Genomic DNA, 21,754 nt, shown 5'->3' with positions numbered 1-21,754 from the left:
CAGGGCCTTGTTTGACTACGACAAGACGTGGGACTGCGGTGTCCTGTCACAAGCGCTGGACTTCAACTTTGGGGAGGTGCTTCACGTGATTGACAGCTCAGATGACGAGTGGTGGCAGGCCAGACGGGTTAACCAGCAGGGGGAGCTTGAGGAGCTGGGATACATCCCCTCCAAACACAGGTGACGCACGCAGTCTTCCCATTTTTATTGCAACCTTCTGACATGTGTGCGGGCGTTTCAGGGTGGAAAGGAAGGAGTGGTCACAAATGAAGAGCAAAGGTGAGTTGCAATGAGGAAGAGGGGGATAAGGAAGAGGCAATAAAGTTTTTTTGTTTTTGATGTCTTTTTGCAGGTTTTGTTCAAAGCTACGAGGCAGTCACACAGACCGAAGGTTAGTTAAGAGGCTCCCTAGCTGCTTAGTTGCATGTTAGAGGTGGAACTGAAACGGGACTCATGTATCCGCAGTGGACTACGCCCGACCCGTCATCATCCTGGGGCCGACCAAAGACCGAGTCAACGACGATCTGCTGACTGACTTCCCAGACAAGTTTGGCTCCTGCGTCCCACGTGAGTACGGGTGACACTCGCCATATTGCGCTTCAAATAATGTGGCTTCACTACAGTGTCGCTTTTTGGGGGATATTTTTTTGTACATACTATTTAAAAGAAATCCTATACTACCGCAATTTTCTGGGATATTGAATGTACCGGTATTTAAGCTGCACCACCAAATTTGAGAAGAAATAACACATACAGTAAGCTGCACTGCACTGTAAGCCGCAAATATATACCGGTATGAAATGTATACATTTTTATCTACCTACTTAGTTTCCAAACTGTGCCAGTAAAACGGCTGATCAAACAAAACAGAAATCATTGTCATGGACCCACTAGCTGCTGTTGCTGGCTCTCCAATCAGCTAAACAGACTCAATAACACCAAAGTGACGTTTTGGTAAATTTACAAGAATTAAACGATACAAAAATAATGCCATTGTGAGTTGATAATACTAATACAGACACTTGTAAACGTTTTAGCATATGCCCTAATGTTGCGACGCTAGCATGAGTACATTACCATAGCAGGTACAGATATGCATGAAAACACTCCTACAGACATCACAAATGGGACGGTTTAGTGAGTATGAATTGTTTTAGATATGTTGTAAAATTGACAAACGTTGCTTGGTGTGATGAATGAAGAATCCATTCAAGGAAAAACGCTATGGACGAATACTTCCAGTTTGAGGTACAAAAAAGAAAGTACACTTTCAACGCTCCCGCACCTGCAGAGAACAAACACGTCCAAAAGATGGCGCCGTAGCACAAACAATAAAAAATATTTTTCAGTGATATTGGGTATTTTATGAAAACAATTGGTTGGTTATTAGTGTGAAAGTTGTCTGTCTATCTTTTTTGGCCACAACGGATCGGTACAACGTCCGCATTATTGAAGACGCCGCACCGATTCGCCTGTCGATCTCACGATCCACTCTTCCCCCACTCGTGAACAAGATTCCTAGATACTTGAACTCCTCCACTTGGGGCAGGGTCTCCTCCCCAACCCGGAGATGGCACTCCACCCTTTTCCGGGCGAGAACCATGGACTCGGACTTGGAGGTGCTGATTCTCATTCTCATTCATGAGTAAATCAATTATCATACAGTAAGTAATAAACAATTTAATAAATACATAAATTACTATAAGACATATAAACAATAATTAAAGTTCTCATGAATAAATAGTTATTCGGCGCACTTCGCTGATAGTCCCCCGAAGTCGCCTCTCTAGAAATGCACGAAATATACTGGGTTAACGCATGCGCGGTGTTTATAGGCGGGATACTGGGGTAACGCACGCGCAGTGTTGATGGGCGGGAAGGAAAAAGTGTTTTTCCGGTTTTTCCTCTGTGCAGCAGTTGATTAAAAGTTGTGAACCGGAATAGACGTCGTGTTTATTCACCTGTATTTAACATTGGTAGCAGAGGATGGTTGAGGATAGCTGCAAACTATAAAATACCGCCGAGGTTTGACGAGTCCATGCCCTACAAGTGCTGGAAAAATGAAGTTAACATTTGGATGTGGGTTACAGAACTCTATAAGAAAAAGCAAGCACTGGCTGTGGCTTTGGGACTTGAAGGGAGAGCCAGAGAAATCGCAATGGAGATATCTGCGGAGGCCTTGGACAATGAGAACGGTATGACGGCATTATTTGCAAAACTGGATGACATTTTCCTGAAAGAGGAAAATGATCGCGCATGCGAAGCGTACACGTACTTCGACCGCATCACCAAAAATAGTTCCGTTTCAATGGTGGACTATATTATTGACTTTGAACAGCGCTACAACCGGATGAAAATGTACAATATGACACTCCCTGATGCGGTGTTAGCCTTCAAACTTGACACAGCCTGCTTCGATGAGAAAGACAGGCAGCTGGCACTAACGGCTAACACGGAGCTAAGATTTTCGTTAATGAAGTTCTCAAACGGATATTCGGAGGTAAAAGAACGGGCACGTCAAGCGAGATACAACTGAACCGGGATGCAGCTTTCCTCACAGAACAGCCACAATTGAGAGGAAGAAGGAACACACCGTTTCAACGTGGACAACAAAGATCAGTGACGCCGTTACCGGGTATAAACCCACTGGATAAGTACGGTAAACGATCACGGTGTGTCAAAGCATATGCCACTGGGCAAAGGACTGCCCGCACAAAAAGCACGAAATGCAATTTGGATGCAGTTAAAGGCCTACTAACCCACCTAACCGACCACGCAGTCTGATAGTTTATATATCAATGATGAAATCTTAACATTGCAACACATGCCAATACGGCCGGTTTAGTTTACTAAATTACACTTTTAAATTTCCCGCGGAGTTTCCAGTTGAAAACGTCGCAGAATGATTACGCGTATGATGACGCGTGTTTTTTGACGTTATTGGTTGGAGGGGACATATTAGCCCAGCACCACTTACGGCTAATAGTCATCTCTTTTCATCGCGCAATTACACAGTATTTTGGACATCTGTGTTGATGCATCTTTTACAATTTGTTCAATTAATAATGGAGAAGTCAAAGTAGAAAGATAGAGGTGGGAAGCTTTTAGCCTTTAACCACACAAACACGCGGTGTTTCCTTGTTTAAAATTCCTGGAGGTGAAGCTTTATCCAATCCAATCCAATCCACTTTATTTATACAGCACATTTAAACAACAATAACGTTTCCAAAGTGCTGCACAGCCATGTTAAAAGCAATTGTAAAAAAATAAATAAATAAAATAAAATTTAAAAAAAAGTATATATATATATATATATATTATGCTCCACCAATGACTGAATAAAAACAAAAAATAAATAAATATAATACCAATAAAAACAATATAAAAACAAATATGATTAAAAACTATTCTAAAGGGTAAAATCAATTAAAACAGTAAAATAGAAATCAAAGTGTATAAAAAACACAGAGGACAACAGAGAACAGAGGACCACACAACTCACGTAGTGTTAAAAGCCAAAGAATAAAAGTGGGTCTTAAGACGAGACTTAAAACACTCCACTGTGGATCGGAGCGGTCAGGTGAACATGGATCCCGACTACATGTCAACCGGCAGTTTTCGGTGAGAAACGTGTGGTAATAAGTCGCTTCTTACCGGAGATCAGCGGAGTTTCTGTCCTGCTGCAGTTTTGTGACTTCCCTCAGAGACTGGCGTAAACATACCCGTGGCCACACCCCTCCGACAATCAGGTACTATTTAACTCACTAAAACACTAGCAGCACAATAGAAAGATAAGGGATTTCCTAGAATTATCCTAGTATATGTGTTTCAAAACATCTGAATCGCTCCCAATGCAATCGCCTATTTTTTATTACTTTTTTTTTTTATATCTCTAGTCCTTCACTCTAAATTTCCTCATCCACGAATCTTTCATCCTCGCTCAAATAATGGGGAAATTTTCGCTTTCTCGGCCCGAATAGCTCTTGCTGCTGGAGGCTCACATTATAAACAATGTGAGGATTTGAGGAGCCCTCACATCGGTGACGTCACGCGCACATCGTCTGCTACTTCTGGTACAGGCAAGGATTTTTTGTTAGCGACCAAAAGTTGCAAACTTAATCGTTGATGTTCTCTACTAAATCCTTTCAGCAAAAATATGGCAATATTGCGAAATGATCAAGTATGACACATAGAATGGACTTGCTATCCCCGTTTGAATAAGAAAATCTAATTTCAGTAGGCCTTTAATATCACGCTGTTAACAAATGATCCCCAGTCTAAAGCTGAGATTTTTATGACTGAAGCAGCAGGCTCAGCAATCATAGACACCGCCTGCACTCGCACAGTGCGTGGAGAAAAGTGGCTTGAAAGTTTTGTAGATAATCTCAATGAAAAGCAGGTAAATAAGCTCAGAAGTTCAGAAAGATCTAGCAACAGACCGTTTCGTTTTGGAGATGGAAATGTGATTTATTCCACCAGAAAAGTGCATCTACCTGCTAAAATAGGATGGACAAAGTGTAACATTAAGACAGATGTTGTCAAAGTCGATATTCCATTCCTGCTGAGTAAAACATCATTAAAAAAGGCAGGAACTACGTTAGACATAGAAAACGACAGGGCAGTGATGTTTAAGCAGCAGATACCCATAGAGCAACGGACTGTTGGAACGTCATAATCAGACACTCTCACAAACATCGTCCAGAAAGTTAAACAGGAAAAAGGGAGCACTGCCTTGGACTGGGCCTTAATGGCTAAGAACTGTATGCACAGTGTACATGGTTATAGTCCACATCGACTGGTATTTGGACAAAATCCTTACCTTCCCAATGTATCGGTAAATGAACTACCTGCACTAGAGGGCACTACAGTGAGCACAAGAGTAGGAGAACACATATCAGCTTTGCATGCCTCAAGGAAGGCTTTCACTGAAGTTGAATGTTCAGCGAGGATAAGAAGGGCATTAAGAAAACAGCTTAGATACACAGATGAAAAATATGAGACAGGAAAAATGGTTTACTATAAACGAGGAGATAGTGGAAGGGACCAGGAGTTGTGATTGGTCAAGATGGAGCTGTTGTGATTGTAAGACATTGAGGTATTCTAGTTAGAGTTCATCACTCACGACTTAATATGCACACAGATTAAAGACAGGGAAATTACACATAGTAATGTTCACACTGAAACAGGTTGTGAAAAACATGAAGAGAACATAACCGTTGATAGTGACACAGATGCTTTACACAGACCATCATGTAGCTCAGATAATGAAAGAAACACAGACGGTTAAAGTAAACATGACAGTGATGGAGAGGGAAACACAAGTGAAGGTGTAATTCAAAGTGATGCACCTCAAATGAATCACAGTGCCTGTGATAATCTTGTCCCAGCTCTTAATGTGAAGTTAAGAGAGATTGTAACTTTCATGAAAAGAGATAGAAGTGTAACATGTAAGGCTAAAGTACTCAGTAGAGCAGGTAAAGCAACGGGAACCTATAAAAACTGCTATAATATGCAGCATATTGAGCCTGATGGCAGTACTGGACTAAAAGAGGCTGTTGACATGTCATGTGTACAGCATCTTAACACTGAGTCAGCTGTCTGGGATGCTGATGTACTCTTAACAAAAGACATATGCAGCCAAACAGGCAGAGATAGAAAGCTGGAAAAGCAATAATGTTTTTGAAGAGACTGAAAATACAGGACAAAAGTGTATCTCCACTAGGTGGGTTGTAGTCTCAAAGAAAGTGACACTGGTATTGTATCCAAAGCCAGACTTGTAGCAAAACGATTTGAAGAACTTAATTTAAAAAATCTACAAAAATATTCACCAACCTGTGCTTCCGAATCTCTAAGGCTATTGCAAAGTGTAATTTGTCAAAATCATTGGAAAGTCCATTCTATGGACATCAAGTCTGCCTTTTTACAGGGTATGTAGTTGTCGAGAGACATTTATGTCAACCCTCCTCCAGAAGCTAACTGTAAGGGGGTTATTTGGAAACTAAAGAAGTGTGTGTATGGGCTTGCTGATGCATCTCTCTATTGGTACAACAAGGTGAAGGAAATCGTGCTGAGCACAGGTGGTAAAGTGTCACAGGTAGACCCAGCAGTATTTTATTGGCCGGATGATAAAAACACAGTGACGGGTGTACTTGCATGTCATGTACAAACCCCGTTTCCATATGAGTTGGGAAATTGTGTTAGATGTAAATATAAACTGAATACAATGATTTGCAAATCATTTTCAACCCATATTCAGTTGAATATGCTACAAAGAACATATTTGATGTTCACACTAAAAAACTTTTTTTTTTTTTTGCAAGTAATCTTAAACTTTTGAATTTGATGCCAGCAACACGTGACAAAGAAGTTGGGAAAGGTGGCAATAAATACTGATAAAGTTGAGGAATGTTCATCAAACACTTATATGGAACATCCCACAGGTGTGCAGGCTAATTGGGAACAGTTGGGTGCCATGATTGGGTATAAAAGCAGCTTCCATGAAATGCTAAGTAATTCACAAACAAGGATGGGGTGAGGGTCACCACTTTGTAAGCAAATTGTCGAACAGTTTTAGAACAACATTTCTCAACAAGCTATTGCAAGTAATTTAGGGATTTTACTATATACGGTCCGTAAAATCATCAAAAAAGTTCAGACAATCTGGAGAAATCACTGCACTTAAGCGATGATATTACGGACTTTTGATCCCTCAGGCGGTACTGCATCGAAAACCGACATCGATGTGTAAAGGATATCACCACATTGCCTCAGGAACACTTCATAAAACCACTGTCAGTAACTACAGTTGGTCGCTACGTCCGTAAGTGCAAGTTAAAACTCTACTATGCAAAGCCAAACCCATTTATCAACAATATCCTGAAACGCCTCCGGCTTGGCTGGGCCCGAGCTCACCTAAGATGGACTGATGCAAAGTGGAAAGGTGTTCTGTGGTCTGACGAGTCCACATTTCAAATTATATTTGGAAACAGAGGATGTGGTGTCCTCCAGAACAAAGAAGAAAATAACCATTCGGATTGTAATAGGCGCAAAGTTTAAAAGCCAGCATCTGTGATGGTATGGGGGTGTACTAGTGCCCAAGGCACCATTAATGCTGAAAGGTCCATACAGGTTATGGAGCAACATATGTTGTCATCCAAGCAACGTTATCATGGACGCCCCTGCTTATTTCAGCAAGACAAGTGTTACAACAGCGTGGCTTTGTAAAAAAAAGACTGCGGGTACTTTCCTAGCCCGCCTGCAATCCAGACCTGTCTCCCATCAAAAATGTGTGGCACATTATGAAGCGTAAAATACGACAGCGGAGACCCCGGACTGTTGAACGACTGAAGCAGTACATAAAACAAGAAGGGGAAAGAATTCCACTTTCCAAGCTTCAACAATTAGTTTCCTCGGTTCCCGAACGTTTATTGAATGTTGTTAAAAGAAAAGGTGGTTTAACACAGCGGTGAACATGTCATTTCCCAACTACTTTGGCACATGTTGCAGCCATGAAATTCTAAGTAATTATTATTTGCAAAAAAAATAAAAAATGTTATGAGTTTGAACATTAAATATCTTGTCTTTTTAGTGCATTCAATTGAATATGGGTTGAAAAGGATTCGCAAATCATTGTATTCCGTTTATATTTACATCTAACACAATTTCCCAACTCATATGGAAACGGGGTTTATAGATGATTTTATGTGGGCAGGCTCATCAAACTTTTCAGAAAATGTGATCCCTAAACTGAAGTCTGGGTTCCAAGTGGGACGCGAGGAACATGACAATTTCTGCTATTTGGAAACAGATATTGAAACTGTTAATGATTCTGTACAGTTGTGTCAGCACAGCTACATTGAAAAATTGCACCCCATTCACTTACAGCCAGTCCGTGCTCTAGAAAGAGATGCTCCTCTTAATGAAACAGAAAAAGAACAACTCATATCAAAAATAGGACAGATACTCTGGGTTGCAAAACAGATAAGACCTGATGTAATGTTTGATTCTTGTGGTCTGGCATCTAGTCTAGAGAATGCGACTGTGCAATCAATTCACCATACTAATAAGTTAGTTTGTAAACTGAAAGTTGAAAAAGTGACTTTAAAATGTCAACATTTGGGAAATGATAATGCTTTAAACCTAACTGTATTCAGCGATGCTTCATTAGGTACAAAAGGGGGCATCACCCTTGATGCTTTTGAAAGGATCGAGTGAAGGAAAATGGGTTCTTACCTAAGTTGATTGTATTGTTTCTGTTGTTTAAAAAGACATGTATTTGTTCTCAAAAAACATGTGTTATTTATTTTTTTTATTTATAAAAGATAGGGAGATTGTTAACATATTTCTCCATATACTGGATTAACGCATGTGCAGTGTTGATGGGCGGGAAGGAAAAGGTGTTTTTCTGTTTTTTCCTCTGTGCAGCAGTTGATTAAAAGTTGTGAACCGGAATAGACGTCGTGTTTATTCACCTGTATTTATCATTAAGCACGAGAGCTGTCCGTGCACACACATAGATTGTTGAGAGTCAGAAGTTGCATCAAATCATCCGCCAGTTTGTATTTTGTTGCAGAAAATAAATGTTATTGCCACAGGTAAATGTTTTTTACACTCAAATTTTGAAAAACTAATTTAGATTGCTACTCTGTATGTAATATCGCCATATATTACACAAAGATTTAGCAAAAATATAAATCCAAAAACTACAAACTATGTCTCTGCTTAGAATACACGGAACAGTAACACACGTCGCCTCGCGAAAGTATACACACAAAAAAAGGAAAATGGACCCTGTTTAGAAGAAAAACAGCCACTTGCGTGTCCAAAGTTAGTCCACAACTGGCCTGCAAAACAGGTCTTGAATACGCTCAACCAATATTTATGAAATTTTTAGCTGCTCTTTGTTTTTTTTTTGACCCTCAGCGTTCTTTTTAAAAAAAAACAAGTTTGCAACATGCACGTGGTTCACTATATAATGCATCAGCCAATAAGTAGGGTCCTTCTCAGGCTCCGCCCAGCTCTCATTTCTCTAAATTCTGTGATTGGATCTTCAGGGGTTGACTGCCAGAAATACAAAATGAGTTTGTCTTCTGGGGTTTTATTTACAAATATGCTTAATTATAAGGCACAGACACCACGCAGATGTACATCTGGGAGCCATAAATTACTTAACTTTTTATTTATGAGAACTTTAATTATTGTGTACATGTTTATATGTATATTACTTATTTATGTATTTAATATTTGCTTAATTACTTATAGTATATTTATTTATTCACTGTTCTGTTACGAACAGAGAACAGAGAAATGGGATGAAACTGCTATGATATGAAAAGGGGTAGGTTTAAATAAGCTCAGCTTCTTCCTACTCCTTTTCGGACGTGCTGTAATGAAACAACTTGAAATATGTGATGCATTACATTGTATTTGTATTGTATGCATGTTCGAAATAAACTGAAATGAACTGTATTTCTCCGCAGATACAACTCGCCCTCGCAGGGACTACGAAATGGACGGGCGGGACTACCACTTTGTGTCATCGCGAGAACAGATGGAGCGCGACATTCAGTCGCATCACTTCATTGAGGCAGGACAGTACAACAACCACCTGTACGGCACGTCGGTGCAGAGCGTCAGACAAGTGGCCCAACAGGTAAGGCGCTCTGGTTGCCATGTCTCCACTTGGCCGAAAGGCCTTTGGTGGGCTATTTCAGATTGTGTGTGTTCGTGTGTGTGTGCATGTACGTGTGTGTGTGCGTGCGCGTATGTGTGCGCGCAGGGCAAGCACTGCATCCTGGATGTGTCGGCCAACGCAGTGAGGAGGCTGCAGGCAGCTCAGCTTCATCCCATCGCCATCTTCATCAGACCACGATCTCTAGAGAATGTGCTGTGAGTCAGGTCACTTGCAAAATGGCGACCCAGTAAATATTGTAATTGTGTCCATGCATGTGTGTGTGCAGTGATCTGAACAAGCGGCTGTCAGAGGATCAAGCCAGGAAAGTTCTCGATCGAGCCATTAAAATGGAACAGGACTTCCTTGAGTGTTTTACTGGTAAATAAGTGTTTAGTTCCTGTGTTTGCGTGTGCGCGAGACAGAGAGACTTTCAAGGCACTAACATGTATTTGTGTACTTGTGTGCGTACATGCAGCCATCGTGCACGGGGACACCTTCGAGGAAGTTTACCACCAGGTCAAAGTGGTCATTGAGGAGCAGAGTGGTCCATACATTTGGGTGTTGACCCGCGACAGGCTCTGATTGGTCACCCCTCCCACCCCCACCTCCTTGCACATATTGTTTTCGTGACGGTGTATCCACGGCGACACAGGGCGGGAGTGGGCTTGTGTGATCAGATCCGTATCATAACACTTATAGAATTTATCTAACATGTTTATATTATCCTATTTATTTATTGTATTTATGGATTGATTTAATCGTGCTGTACATGGGTTGTGTGCGTGTGTGGGTGTGCGTGCGTGTGACTGTAAATACAACTATGGGGCTTAAACAAACGTGCGCACGCACGCACATACATACACAGACACACACACACAGACACACACACACACACACAGTGAATTCAGGGCTTTCACTTCACGCGATGCATTGCTTTGACCACCACAAACATGGTCATGTCCTGATCACATGACCAAAGCATTGGGGGAGGGCTCAAATGGAGCCTTTTTAGCTATGGGATCCTGCCCTCTCCTTGACATGTCTGGATTTCTCCTCCCTCAATTCCTTCTGTGCAGCAACAACACTGTGGTCACGTCACGGCTCCGCCACCTGAACTAATGCTAAATACTAATGACTTCCCATGCTTCCCATCTGCTGAATAAGTGTGAGCGAATGATGACAATGAGTCCGATTAAATGGAATAATGAGTTTCTCTGGTGGTGACTTGTTGAGTGACAATATGATGCTGCAGAATTTCTATTGGCAGCACTTAAAAGTTTGGACATTATTTATTATTAAGTGTGAATGGAGACAAAATGAGAAAAAGGACTTCAGATGTCCTTCAAGCAGCCATTTTTGTCCATTTTTACTCTTTTCCAACATGGATCAACAAAGAGTGGCTTTGACTGACTGTAGTTTAATAAAGTAATTAATTTATCACTTTGTTCTTCTTTCACACAAGCGGTGCACATTTATTCATTACATGGATGTTCTGATCAAGGTGTTATGCATCTTAAATTTGATACCTACTATCAATGAGTGAGATCGGACGATATTACTGATACCGATTACACGTAAACTACATTTTAAAATGTATTTAAGGTGAGTGATATTTACAGTTTGACAATAACAATATTTAAACTAGTTCTCTATTTTCTTGTATTACACACAAATGTTTGAGAAAAACAAATTCAATAGTACCCAACATCTAAACAAAGGCCAACACGACTGTCTATTACTAATACATCCTTTGGTGTTTGCCCTCAAAGTCTTCCTGTTTCCAGGGAATTATTCAGTTTGTAAACCGAAACAAAAACAGCAAAAAAAAGTAGTTTTTTTACTATCATCCCAATCACTTCCGTATACCGATCATATACTGACACTACTGTTGATATTGACCCCGCAAAAGTCTTCCTGTGTCCCGCGAATTATTCAGTTTGTAAACTTAAACAAAAACATTAAAAAAAGTTGTTTTTTTAACATCAACCTAATCACTTCCGTATCGATCATATAATGACACTACCGTTGGTATTGACCCAACCAATTTACGGATTGATCAACCCTGACAGTACTGACCGTGACAATGCTGACACACCAATAGTTATCTATCAATCCATTTCCTACCGCTTGTATCCTCTCCCCTTATCTACTTTTTAATGTTCCTGTTAATATCTGCATATTACCTGCGATAACATGGTTCCATCTACACTTCCTAAAGTTCACTAGTATCCACTAATTCAGTGGTTCTCAAATGGGGGTACGCGTACCCATGGAGGTACTTGAAAGTATTGCCAAGGGGTACGTGAGATTTTTCAAAAATATTCTAAAAATAGCAACAATTAAAACATCCTTTATACATATATTTATTGAATAATACTTCAACAAAATATGAATGTAAGTTCATAAACTGAAAAGAAATGCAACAAAGCAATATTCAGTGTTGACAGCTAGATTTTTTTTTATATATATAGGACATATTCCATAAATATTGATCTTAAACAATTCTCCCTCCAATTTTTCGTATGTGTGAGCAAATGCCAAAACTCCTTGAGCATTCAGTGGCGTACATGTGAGCGACAGCAGACATGCACACTGTTATGCGCTTATCTTTTTATTCGATTTTGTGCGCGGCCTAGATTTGCCGTGCGCAGAGGACGCGTGTGCATTGTGCAATTGCAAAGGCGCGTACCTTAGAGGGAACGTTGATGTTAAAGAGGTTTTTTTTGTGAAGAAATGTTTAGAACTCCTCTCTGAGCTGCCACCTTATCGTGGTAGAGGAGTTTGCGTGTCTCAATGATCCCAGGAGCTATATTGTCCGGAGGCTTTAAGCCACCTGGTAGGGTCTCCCAAGGCAAACAGGTCCTAGGTGAGGGATCAGACAAAGAGCAGCTCGAAGACCTTTTATGAAGAAGACATATCGAGGACCCAGATTTCCCTCGCCCGGACGCGGGTCACCGGGGCCCCCTCTGGAGCCAGGCCCAGAGGTGGGGCACGATGGCGAGCGCCTGGCGGCCGGGCCTGTTCCCATTGGGCCCGGCCGGGCACAGCCCGAAGAGGCAACATGGGTCCCCCCTCCAATGGTCTCACCACCCATAGTAGGGGCCATAGAGGTCGGGTGCATTGTGAGCTGGGCGGAAGCCGAAGGCAGGGCACTTGGTGGTCCGATCATCGGCTACATAAGCTAGCTCTTGGGACGTGGAACGTCACCTCACTGGGGGGGAAGGAGCCTGAGCTAGTGCGCGAAGTAAAGAAATTCCGGCTGGATGTAGTCTGACTCACTTAGATGCATAGCAAGGGCTCTGGAACCAATCCTCTCGAGAGGAGCTGGACTCTTCCACTCTGGCGACGGGCTTGGGTGACAATGCTTACGCACCATACAACAGTTCAGAGTACCCACCGTTTTTGGGTACACTCAAGGGAGTACTGGATAGTGCTCCCTCGGGTGATTCCCTTGTTCTGCTGGGGGACTTCAACGCTCATGTTGGAAACGACAGTGAAACCTGGAGAGGCATGATTGGGAAGATTGGCCGCCCGGATCTGAACCCGAGTGGTGTTTTGTTATTGGACTTTTATGCCCGTTACAGTTTGTCCATAACAAACACCATGTTCAAACATAAGGGTGTCCTTATGTGTACTTGGCACCAGGACACCCTAGGCCGCAGTTCCATGATCGACTTTGTAGTTGTGTCATCGGATTTGCGGCCTCATGTTTTGGACACTCGGGTGAAGAGAGGGGCGGAGCTTTCTACCAATCACCACCTGGTGGTGAGTTGGCTGCGAATGTGGGGGAGGTTGCCGGACAGACCTGGCAGGCCCAAACGCATTGTGAGGGTTTGCTGGGAACCTCTGGCAGAGACTCCTGTCAGAGAAATTTTAAATTCCCACCTCTGGAAGAACTTTGAACATGTCACGAGGGAGGTGCTGGACATTGAGTCCAAGTGGACCATGTTCCACACCTCTATTGTCGAGGCGGCTGATTGGCGCTGTGGCTGCAAGGTAGTTGGTGCCTGTCAGGGCGGTAATCCTAAAACCTGTTGGTGGACACCAGCGGTGAGGGATGCCATCAAGCTGAAGAAGGAGTCCTATCGGGTTCTTTTGGCTCATAGTACTCCGGAGGCAGTGGACAGGTACGGACAGTCCAAGTAGTGTGCAGCTTCAGTGGTGGCGGAGGCAAAGACTCGGACATGGGAGGAGTTCGTGGGAGCCATGGAAAACGACTTCCGGACGGCTTCGAAGCAAATCTGGACCACCATCCGCCGCCTCAGGAAGGGGAAGCAGTACACTATCAACACCGTGTATTATACGGATGGTGTTCTGCTGACTTCAACTGCGGATGTTGTGGATAGGTGGAAGGAATACTCCGAGGACCTCCTCAATCCCACCAACACGTCTTCCTATGAGGAAGCAGTGCCTGGGGAATCTGTGGTGGGCTCTCCTATTTTTGGGGCTGAGGTTGCCGAGGTAGTTAAAAAGCTCCTCGGTGGCAAGGCCCCAGGGGTGGATGAGGTCCACTCGGAGTTCCTTAAGGCTCTGGATGCTGTGGGGTTGCCTTGGTTGACAAGAATCTGCAGCATCGCGTGGACATCGGGGGAGGTACCTCTAAATTGGCAGACCGGGGTGGTGGTCCCTCTCTTTAAGAAGGGGGACCGTAGGGTGTGTTCCAACTATCATGGGATCACACTTCTCAGCCTTCCCGGTAAGGTTTATTAAGGTGTACTGGAGAAAAAGGCTACACCGGATAGTCGAACCTCGGATTCAGGAGGAACAGTGTGGTTTTCGTCCTGGTCGTCTAACTGTGGACCAGCTCTATGCTCTCGGCAGGGTTCTTGAGGGTGCATGGGAGTTTGCCCAACCAGTCTACATGTGCTTTGTGGACTTGAAGAAGGCATTCGATCGTGTCCCTCGGGAAGTCCTGTGGGGAGTCCTCGGAGAGTATGGGGTATCGGACTGTCTTATTGTGGCGGTCCGCTCCCTGTATGATTAGTGTCAGAGCTTGGTCCGCGTTTCCGGCAGTAAGTCGGACACGTTTCCAGTGAGGGTTGGACTCTGCCATGGGTGTCCTTTGTCACCGATTCTGTTCATAACTTTTATGGACAGAATTTCTCGGCGCAGCCAAGGCGTTGAGGTGTTCCGGTTTGGTGGCCGCGGGATTAGGTCTCTGCTTTTTGCAGATGATGTGGTCCTGATGGCTTCATCTGGCCGGGATCTTCAGCTCTCACTGGATCGGTTCGCAGCCGAGTGTGAAGCGACCGGAATGAGAATCAGCACCTCCAAGTCCAAGTCCATGGTTCTCTCCCGGAAAAGGGTGGAGTGCCATCTGCGGGTTGGGGAGGAGACCCTGCCCCAAGTGGAGGAGTTCAAGTACCTAGGAGTCTTGTTCACGAGTGGGGGAAGAGTGGATCGTTAGATCAACAGGCGGATCAGTGCGGCGTCTTCAGTAATGCGGACACTTTGGGTCATGACCGAAAGGATAAGATCACGGGTACAAGCAGCCGAAATGAGTTTCCTTCGCCGTGTGGCGGGGCTCTCCCTTAGAGATAGGGTGAGAAGCTTTGCCATCCGGGAAGAGCTCAAAGTAAAGCCGCTGCTCCTCCACATCGAGAGGAGCCAGATGAGGTGGTTCGGGCATCCGGTCAGGATGCCACCCGACCACATCCCTAGGGAGGTGTTTAGGGCACGTCCAACCGGTAGGAGGCCACGGGGAAGACCCAGGACACGTTGGGAAGACTATGTCTCCCGGCTGGCCTGGGAACGCCTCGGGATCCCCCGGGAAGAGCTAGACGAAGTGGCTGGGGAGAGGGAAGTCTGGTCTTCCATGCTTAGGCTGCTGCCCCCGCGACCCGACCTCGGATAAGCGGAAGAAGATGGATGGATGGATTTTTAGAATTAAGTTCATGAATCCAAATGGATCTCTATTACAATCCCCAAAGAGGGCACTTTAAGTTGATTACTTCTATGTGTAGAAATCTTTATTTATAACTGAATCATTTGTTTATTTTTCAACAAGTTTTTAGTTATTTTTATATCTTTTTTTCCAAATAGTTCAAGAAAAACTACTACAAATGAGCAATATTTTGCACTGTTATACAATTTAATAAATCAGAAACTGATGTCATAGTGCTGTATTTTAAGTCTTTATCTATTTTTTTCAACCAAAAATGCTTTGCTCTGATTAGGGGGAACTTGAATTAAAAAAATGTTCATAGGGGGTACATCACTGAAAAAAGGTTGAAAACCACTGCACTAATTTATTGGAGTTGTTTGACATAGTTGCTGCAAAGTCTCTCGAGTCCGCCACATTTTGTGGCTGAAGAAAACAAAACTCTACTTTTATTAATAGATTACGTGCATATCTTGCAAAATGGCCGAAATCTATAGTTTTTCTCACAGAGGTATATATGATAAGCTCTACATTTTAAACTACAGAATGGCGGCCAAACATAGCTGTGCCCCTAATCTATACATCATAATGCTATGCGGTCTCAGTTGTGACATTAGGAGGAAATGCATGCTGAGGTTATAAGCAACGCTATAATGAACACACACACTAGAATGACTTTTCACTATACAAATTATGTGGTTACTCTGATGGGAACAGGTACAGTGGGCATATAGTTAAGTAATGTATACATCATACAAAACCTGTATATCCAATATTTTGACGTCGAAAGGATTACATTAAATCTGATAATTATGCAGCATGCTAGTTGCCATCAGGTATACGAATGGTTTTCAAATTCATGAAGCTGGCTATGACGCGTTTTTTTCTGACGTCACTTCCTGTTTGGGAGCTGTCTTCCTGGCGTCACTTCCTCTCCGAAATCAGTTTGTAAACGATCGATGAGTCTATACAAAGCTAAGAGCCGCAGATTCAAGAAACACACGGCACACTTAACCGTGTAAAAAAATTATCCAAGGAGGGGAACCTTAAATGGTGGTTTAGTGTGGCTGACACGGCGCTTAGGTTAAATAAATATTAGTTTAAGGAGTTCTCTGGCTTAATGTAGACAGGGCCTAAACTCGCCTCCTGGCTTGCCCTCGGTGTGCAGCATGTTTAGCTTCGCCCTTCAGTGATAATAATTTATGATACCTATGTTCCCAAGGGAAAAGTTAATGGGAGCCACTCCACAATGTATATGGAGACAATTAACTGTTGGCTGCTTGTCAGCCAGAGAGAAACAGGGTTTGTGATCTGCATTAAAAAACATTATGGGCAATGGCGGATCACACACACAGTAGGAAAGGGATTGGTATGGCCCCATTCCTTGGTGTATGTGTGTGTGGACATTTAAGATTAATGAAAAAAAAACACGACACATCCCACACTTCCTGCAAATTTATTAAGAGCAAAGTTCATAAACCGTCAAAAAAAAAAAATCAGGTGTTTTCCAGGTCAAGGACATTCAAAAAGACAAGGACCTACACAACACCTGAGATACATGAATCACTTTACGAAAAAAGGGAGAGAACTTAACGGGTGTCTTGAGGAACGCCTCCGTTATGAAAGCCATAAGTGTGGACCCTAGTGTTGTATGTTAGCAAGGATTAAATGTCAATACAAGAATCTGCCAATGTGTTTACAGTGGTTCAAGTTCCTGTATACAACAGAAGCACTCTTGTGTTTTTAGGAATTTGCTGCAAAAATGTTTGTCTCCCAAGTTTGAACCACAACTTGACCACCATTTAATGTCTCATTATCCAATGAAGCCAATTAACGACGACTGGAGAAGGCGGACAGTTAAGCATCAGGTTTAATTGGTGGGAAGTCCAGAAAAAGCAGAACTTAAAAGTGTTGTGCGGAAAAAGTGCTTCCGCAGCACAAGTCTTACCTGAACTCTTACTTTGGTAATAAAAGAAGCTTCCCAGGAGCCAGACCAGCCCAAGAACCAGTCCTGATGCCCCAATGACCAACTGGTTGGTCTCTGACTTGGAGAGTGACGGATCTTAACAGCGAGAGTCAGACAGGTGAGTGACCGACAGGTATTGATGAGTCAGACTGACAGGTGTGTGAGATGTGTTGCCCCATTTGGTGCATAGAAGTTCCTGTTCCAGCACGCAGGAGATTTTATCGCCAGGCCTTTGGAAACAAATGACTTTACTGAAGAAATTGTGTTGCTGGTATAATCGGTGTGGTTTGGACCAGAACTCACCTTGGTGTGTAGACCAGTTGCGAGTGGATCTGGTAGTACCAATCTCCGTCGGCCAACTCGTCAGTGGAGGTGACGTTTGAAGTGACTTCCTGTCTGTTTCTTTGCCAGGTGACCCGAATGTGCTTTGGGTAGAAGTCGTAGACGCTGCACACTAACATGGCGCTATGCGGGCCACCGGGAGGCGACTGCGAGTGAAGTCTGACGGAAGGCTTGACTGGAACACATAGTTCGTAGACGTTAAGGTATAAACATTTGGGCGTTTTTTTTTTCTTTCCATGGCCACCAGGAGGCTACTGTGGCTCTCACCTGACTTTGTGAGCGCGTTCTGATAGTCGATATCAACGTTGCCTTTACAGTACAACTCCTTGAAACTTCTGAAATGTTCAATCATATCTGGGTTTGCGTTCCAAAAGGCGGCGGTCTTGATACCATACTCGGTGTATCCAACAAACTTCCCAGAAGTGCTGCTGAAAGAGGCCATTTCCAGTTTGTTTATACAGGGAAAATATGTACTCCATGCATGTCTCTCAGTTCGCTTGAGTTGAACACACAGCGAGTTGCCGTATAGAGCAGGAAGCCGTCCAAACACACAAATATTGACATTATAGAATTCACTCACTTTGTGTGTGTGTGTCTAATGCTATATATATACTGTATGAAAAGTACCACTAATAAACCTGGAAACATTCAATCGTTAATAGAATGAGAAAGTTTCCCTGAAGTTTCAGTATAGCCCAAATAAAGTCGTACATACTGGGCCGTCCGTGGCATAAACACTATGTGGTGTTTCAGTGCCACATTCACTGAAACACCACATATTAACAGTTTTATTCTTCCATTTAAATCTGTCAGTTATAAAAGACATCATCATAAAAGTTCATATAAAATCACATTTACCTTATAAGTTCAAGAATTCGTTTTTAAATAGAAAAACGTGTAATAGCCCAGATCACCCTGTAAAAATGCAAAATGGTTCATTTCTCCTGGGAACGGCAAACCCAACATGGAACACTTCACTTTTCACTCGACGCAGACTTCATAAAGTCATCCAAGCTCACCTTCATGTATTCACGCACAGCACCAACATTTGGCTACTTGGATGAGGTTATAAAAGAAAGATTTATCACAGTTGTACCTATTTATGGTAGCATTGGACAAAATGATAGCATCTCGTAGCACATAACCGTGGTGCGCTCTAAGAACCTTGATTGCAATTCAAAATGGTCACTAGTTTTTAAAGAAAGGGGATGCTTAATCAATAATGATAATAATGATTATAATAATGATGTGATATTATGATTATTAGCCACTAATGATGATCCTATACAAATCAGCTAATCTCTCTTTTTACACTATGAAGTAAAGAGAAACTTCTAAATGTACAGTACATGTGTTTTATACAGCTAGTTTCAGCAGCATAACAGTGAAAGCTAACCCCATATTTACGTATGATGCCCCCCTGCGGCAACATATAGGTACTTAAGAGACCCAGCGAAACTTCATGCATCACCTTAACAAACTCCGAGGTCTTGTTGTTATGGGAGACGGACTGCATCATGTCAGTAAGATAGGCGTTAAACCAAAAAAAGGCTAAGTCTGACATACCAATATGTGTTTTGATATGTGCTAATAGAATGTTATGATCGGTGGTATTGAAAGAAGCGCTAAGATCAAGTAGCAGCAACATGGATGACGCATCAGCATCCATGGTTAACTATAGATCATTATTCATTTTTACGAGGACTGTCACCTTAGTGATTGGCCCTGAAAACAGACTGAAAGGGTTCACTGAGATTGTTAAATGCTAAATTTAGCTGCTGTGCAACAGTTTTTTTTGAGGATTTTAAAGATAAAGGGAAGGTGGGACACCAGCCGGTAGTTTAGCATGAGATCCTAATTGAGATTAGGTCATTTGAGGAAAGGATGAATAACCACTGTTTTGAATGCTAGGAGAACAGTATCAGAGGAGAACAGTATCAGAGAAAATGATAAGTTAATAATATTTAGCACTGACGGTCCTAACATTACAAAATTTGCTGATAAAATCTGAATTGGGCTAAGGTGAAGGTTATGATTGAAGGTTAATGTGACCCCTCCACCCCTTTTAAGGGGTCAAACTTTATGTGAACCCGCATGATTCAGAGGAGATGCCTCATGAGCGATTTTTGTTAATGGTATCTGTAGTACTGATATCAATAACATTACGTTTATCTTCTGTATTGCGTCTCAAATATTTTCGATCACATCTATGAATTGATATGGTGGGGATCTTTACCTTATTTGCTTGGTGCTGCTAAAGATTTAACGCTACGTATTTTTTATTTTGCGTGGTTTTTATTTTTCTGAAAAAAGATTTATAACTGTACAAATAATTTGAATCTAAAAAAAGAAAAACCTCAAATATCAAAATAAATGAAATAGATATTTCTTTCAAAAGAACTACCAGAGTGAATCTTACTTGTAATCCAACCTGAAAAAAAAAACCGTGTTCACTTCTTTAAAAAGTTTGAAAATACCTAGAGTATGCATTTCTTTTCTTTTTTAAGTCGACATCAAAACTTTATTTTTTGAGTTTCAAAATATATTTGTCGAAGTACAACATTTTTGGAACTTATGCCGCTTAGGAGTCGCCTACCTGCTGTGTAGAGGGCAAGGAAGAAGAAGCATAAGCTTTGAAGTGACGAATCCATATTGCTGCTCAAGTACCCAAACCACAAATTAACTGGGGAGGAAGTGGGACTCTTAATAAATACACAACCAATCACGTGATCTGAATCACTTGTTGCCAGGCAGACGAGTTTCGTAAGTTGAACAGAAATGAGACACATGCATGTGTGTTTGCATGTGTGTGTATATATATATGTATGTATGTATGTATGTATGTATGTATGTGTATATATACATATGTGTATGTGTATATATATATATATATATATATATATATGTATGTATGTATGTGTGTGTATATATATACAGTATGTATGTAGGTAGGTGTATATACCTACATACATACATAGTTCTCCCACTTAAAATAATGACAGAGGTCTGTAATTTTCATCATAAGTACACTTCAACTGTGAGAGACAGAATGTGAAAAAAAAATCCAGGAATTCACATTGTAGGAATTTTAAAGAATTTATTTGTATATTATGGTGGAAAATAAGTATTTGGTCAACCATTCATAGCTCTCACTGATGGAAGGAGGTTTTGGCTCAAAATCTCACGATACATGGCCCCATTCATTCTTTCTTTAACACGGATCAATCGTCCTGTCCCCTTAGCAGAAAAACAGCTCCAAAGCATGATGTTTCCACCCCCATGCTTCACAGTAGGTAGGGTGTTCTTGGGATGAAACTCAGTATTCTTCTTCCTCCAAACACGACGAGTTGAGTTTATACCAAAAGTTCTATTTTGGTTTCATCTGACCACATGCCATTCTCCCAATCCTCTGCTGTATCATCCATGCATCCATTTTGGTATAAACTCAACAAGTTGGCTTGACCCTCGCCCTACCGGACAAATGGTGTTGCTTGCCAACGGGATGACTGGGGAGGAAGGGCATTGACACTTGTATGTATACATGTATATGTTTATGTATATGTATATATACTGTATATGTATTTATACAGGTACAAACCCCTGTTTCCATATGAGTTGGGAAATTGTTAGATGTAAATATAAATGGAATACAATGATTTGCAAATCATTTTCAACCCATATTCAGTTGAATATGCTACAAAGATGCTATAAAGTACTATCTATCTATCTATATTTGATGTTCAAACTGATAAAAAAATTTTGTGCAAATAATGATGCCAGCAACACATGACAAAGAAGTTGGGAAAGATGGCAATGAATACTGATAAAGTTGAGGAATGTTCATCAAACACTTATTTGGAACATCCCACAGGTGTGCAGACTAATTGGGAAC

At 42.0% G+C, this 21,754-nt stretch overlaps 2 protein-coding genes across 3 annotated transcripts in view; one reads left to right on the top strand and one right to left on the bottom strand.

Moving 5' to 3' along the window:
- Nucleotides 1-11,110, top strand: part of LOC133560419 (disks large homolog 4-like) — a 30,641-nt gene extending 19,531 nt beyond the window's left edge. For both annotated transcript variants that reach the window (XM_061912903.1, XM_061912902.1), the window contains 8 exons: nucleotides 4-180; nucleotides 242-279; nucleotides 353-391; nucleotides 466-567; nucleotides 9,480-9,652; nucleotides 9,779-9,888; nucleotides 9,960-10,051; nucleotides 10,149-11,110. In XM_061912903.1, coding sequence (XP_061768887.1) covers nucleotides 4-180; nucleotides 242-279; nucleotides 353-391; nucleotides 466-567; nucleotides 9,480-9,652; nucleotides 9,779-9,888; nucleotides 9,960-10,051; nucleotides 10,149-10,255 — 838 coding nt within the window. In that variant the 3' untranslated portion in view covers nucleotides 10,256-11,110. The remainder of the gene's footprint in view (nucleotides 1-3; nucleotides 181-241; nucleotides 280-352; nucleotides 392-465; nucleotides 568-9,479; nucleotides 9,653-9,778; nucleotides 9,889-9,959; nucleotides 10,052-10,148) is intronic.
- Nucleotides 11,111-17,465: 6,355 nt separating this feature from the next.
- Nucleotides 17,466-20,524, bottom strand: LOC133560418 (HLA class II histocompatibility antigen, DP beta 1 chain-like). Its single transcript, XM_061912901.1, has 4 exons — nucleotides 20,459-20,524; nucleotides 18,130-18,290; nucleotides 17,824-18,037; nucleotides 17,466-17,750 (listed from the first exon to the last, which is right to left on the bottom strand). Exons 1-4 carry the CDS (start codon nucleotides 20,488-20,490, stop codon nucleotides 17,618-17,620), a joined length of 540 nt encoding a protein of 179 aa, XP_061768885.1. The 5' UTR covers nucleotides 20,491-20,524; the 3' UTR covers nucleotides 17,466-17,617.
- Nucleotides 20,525-21,754: the final 1,230 nt, after the last annotated feature.

Source organism: Nerophis ophidion, linkage group LG10 (assembly GCF_033978795.1).
Source record: "Nerophis ophidion isolate RoL-2023_Sa linkage group LG10, RoL_Noph_v1.0, whole genome shotgun sequence".
In the NCBI taxonomy this organism is placed as follows: domain Eukaryota; kingdom Metazoa; phylum Chordata; class Actinopteri; order Syngnathiformes; family Syngnathidae; genus Nerophis; species Nerophis ophidion.
The sequence above is the reverse complement of the archived record's forward strand: the minus strand, read 5'-3'. Positions and strand labels throughout refer to the sequence as shown.

Excerpts from the sequence above, each read along its gene's own strand:
- LOC133560418 (XM_061912901.1), bottom strand. The coding sequence starts at position 20,490 with ATGCTTCTTCTTCCTTGCCCTCTACACAGCAG. Across the intron at positions 18,291-20,458 it reads CCTTGCCCTCTACACAGCAG|CAGCACTTCTGGGAAGTTTG; the intron begins GTAGGCGACTCC and ends GGCCTCTTTCAG. Across the intron at positions 18,038-18,129 it reads GAACGCGCTCACAAAGTCAG|TCAAGCCTTCCGTCAGACTT; the intron begins GTGAGAGCCACA and ends TATGTGTTCCAG.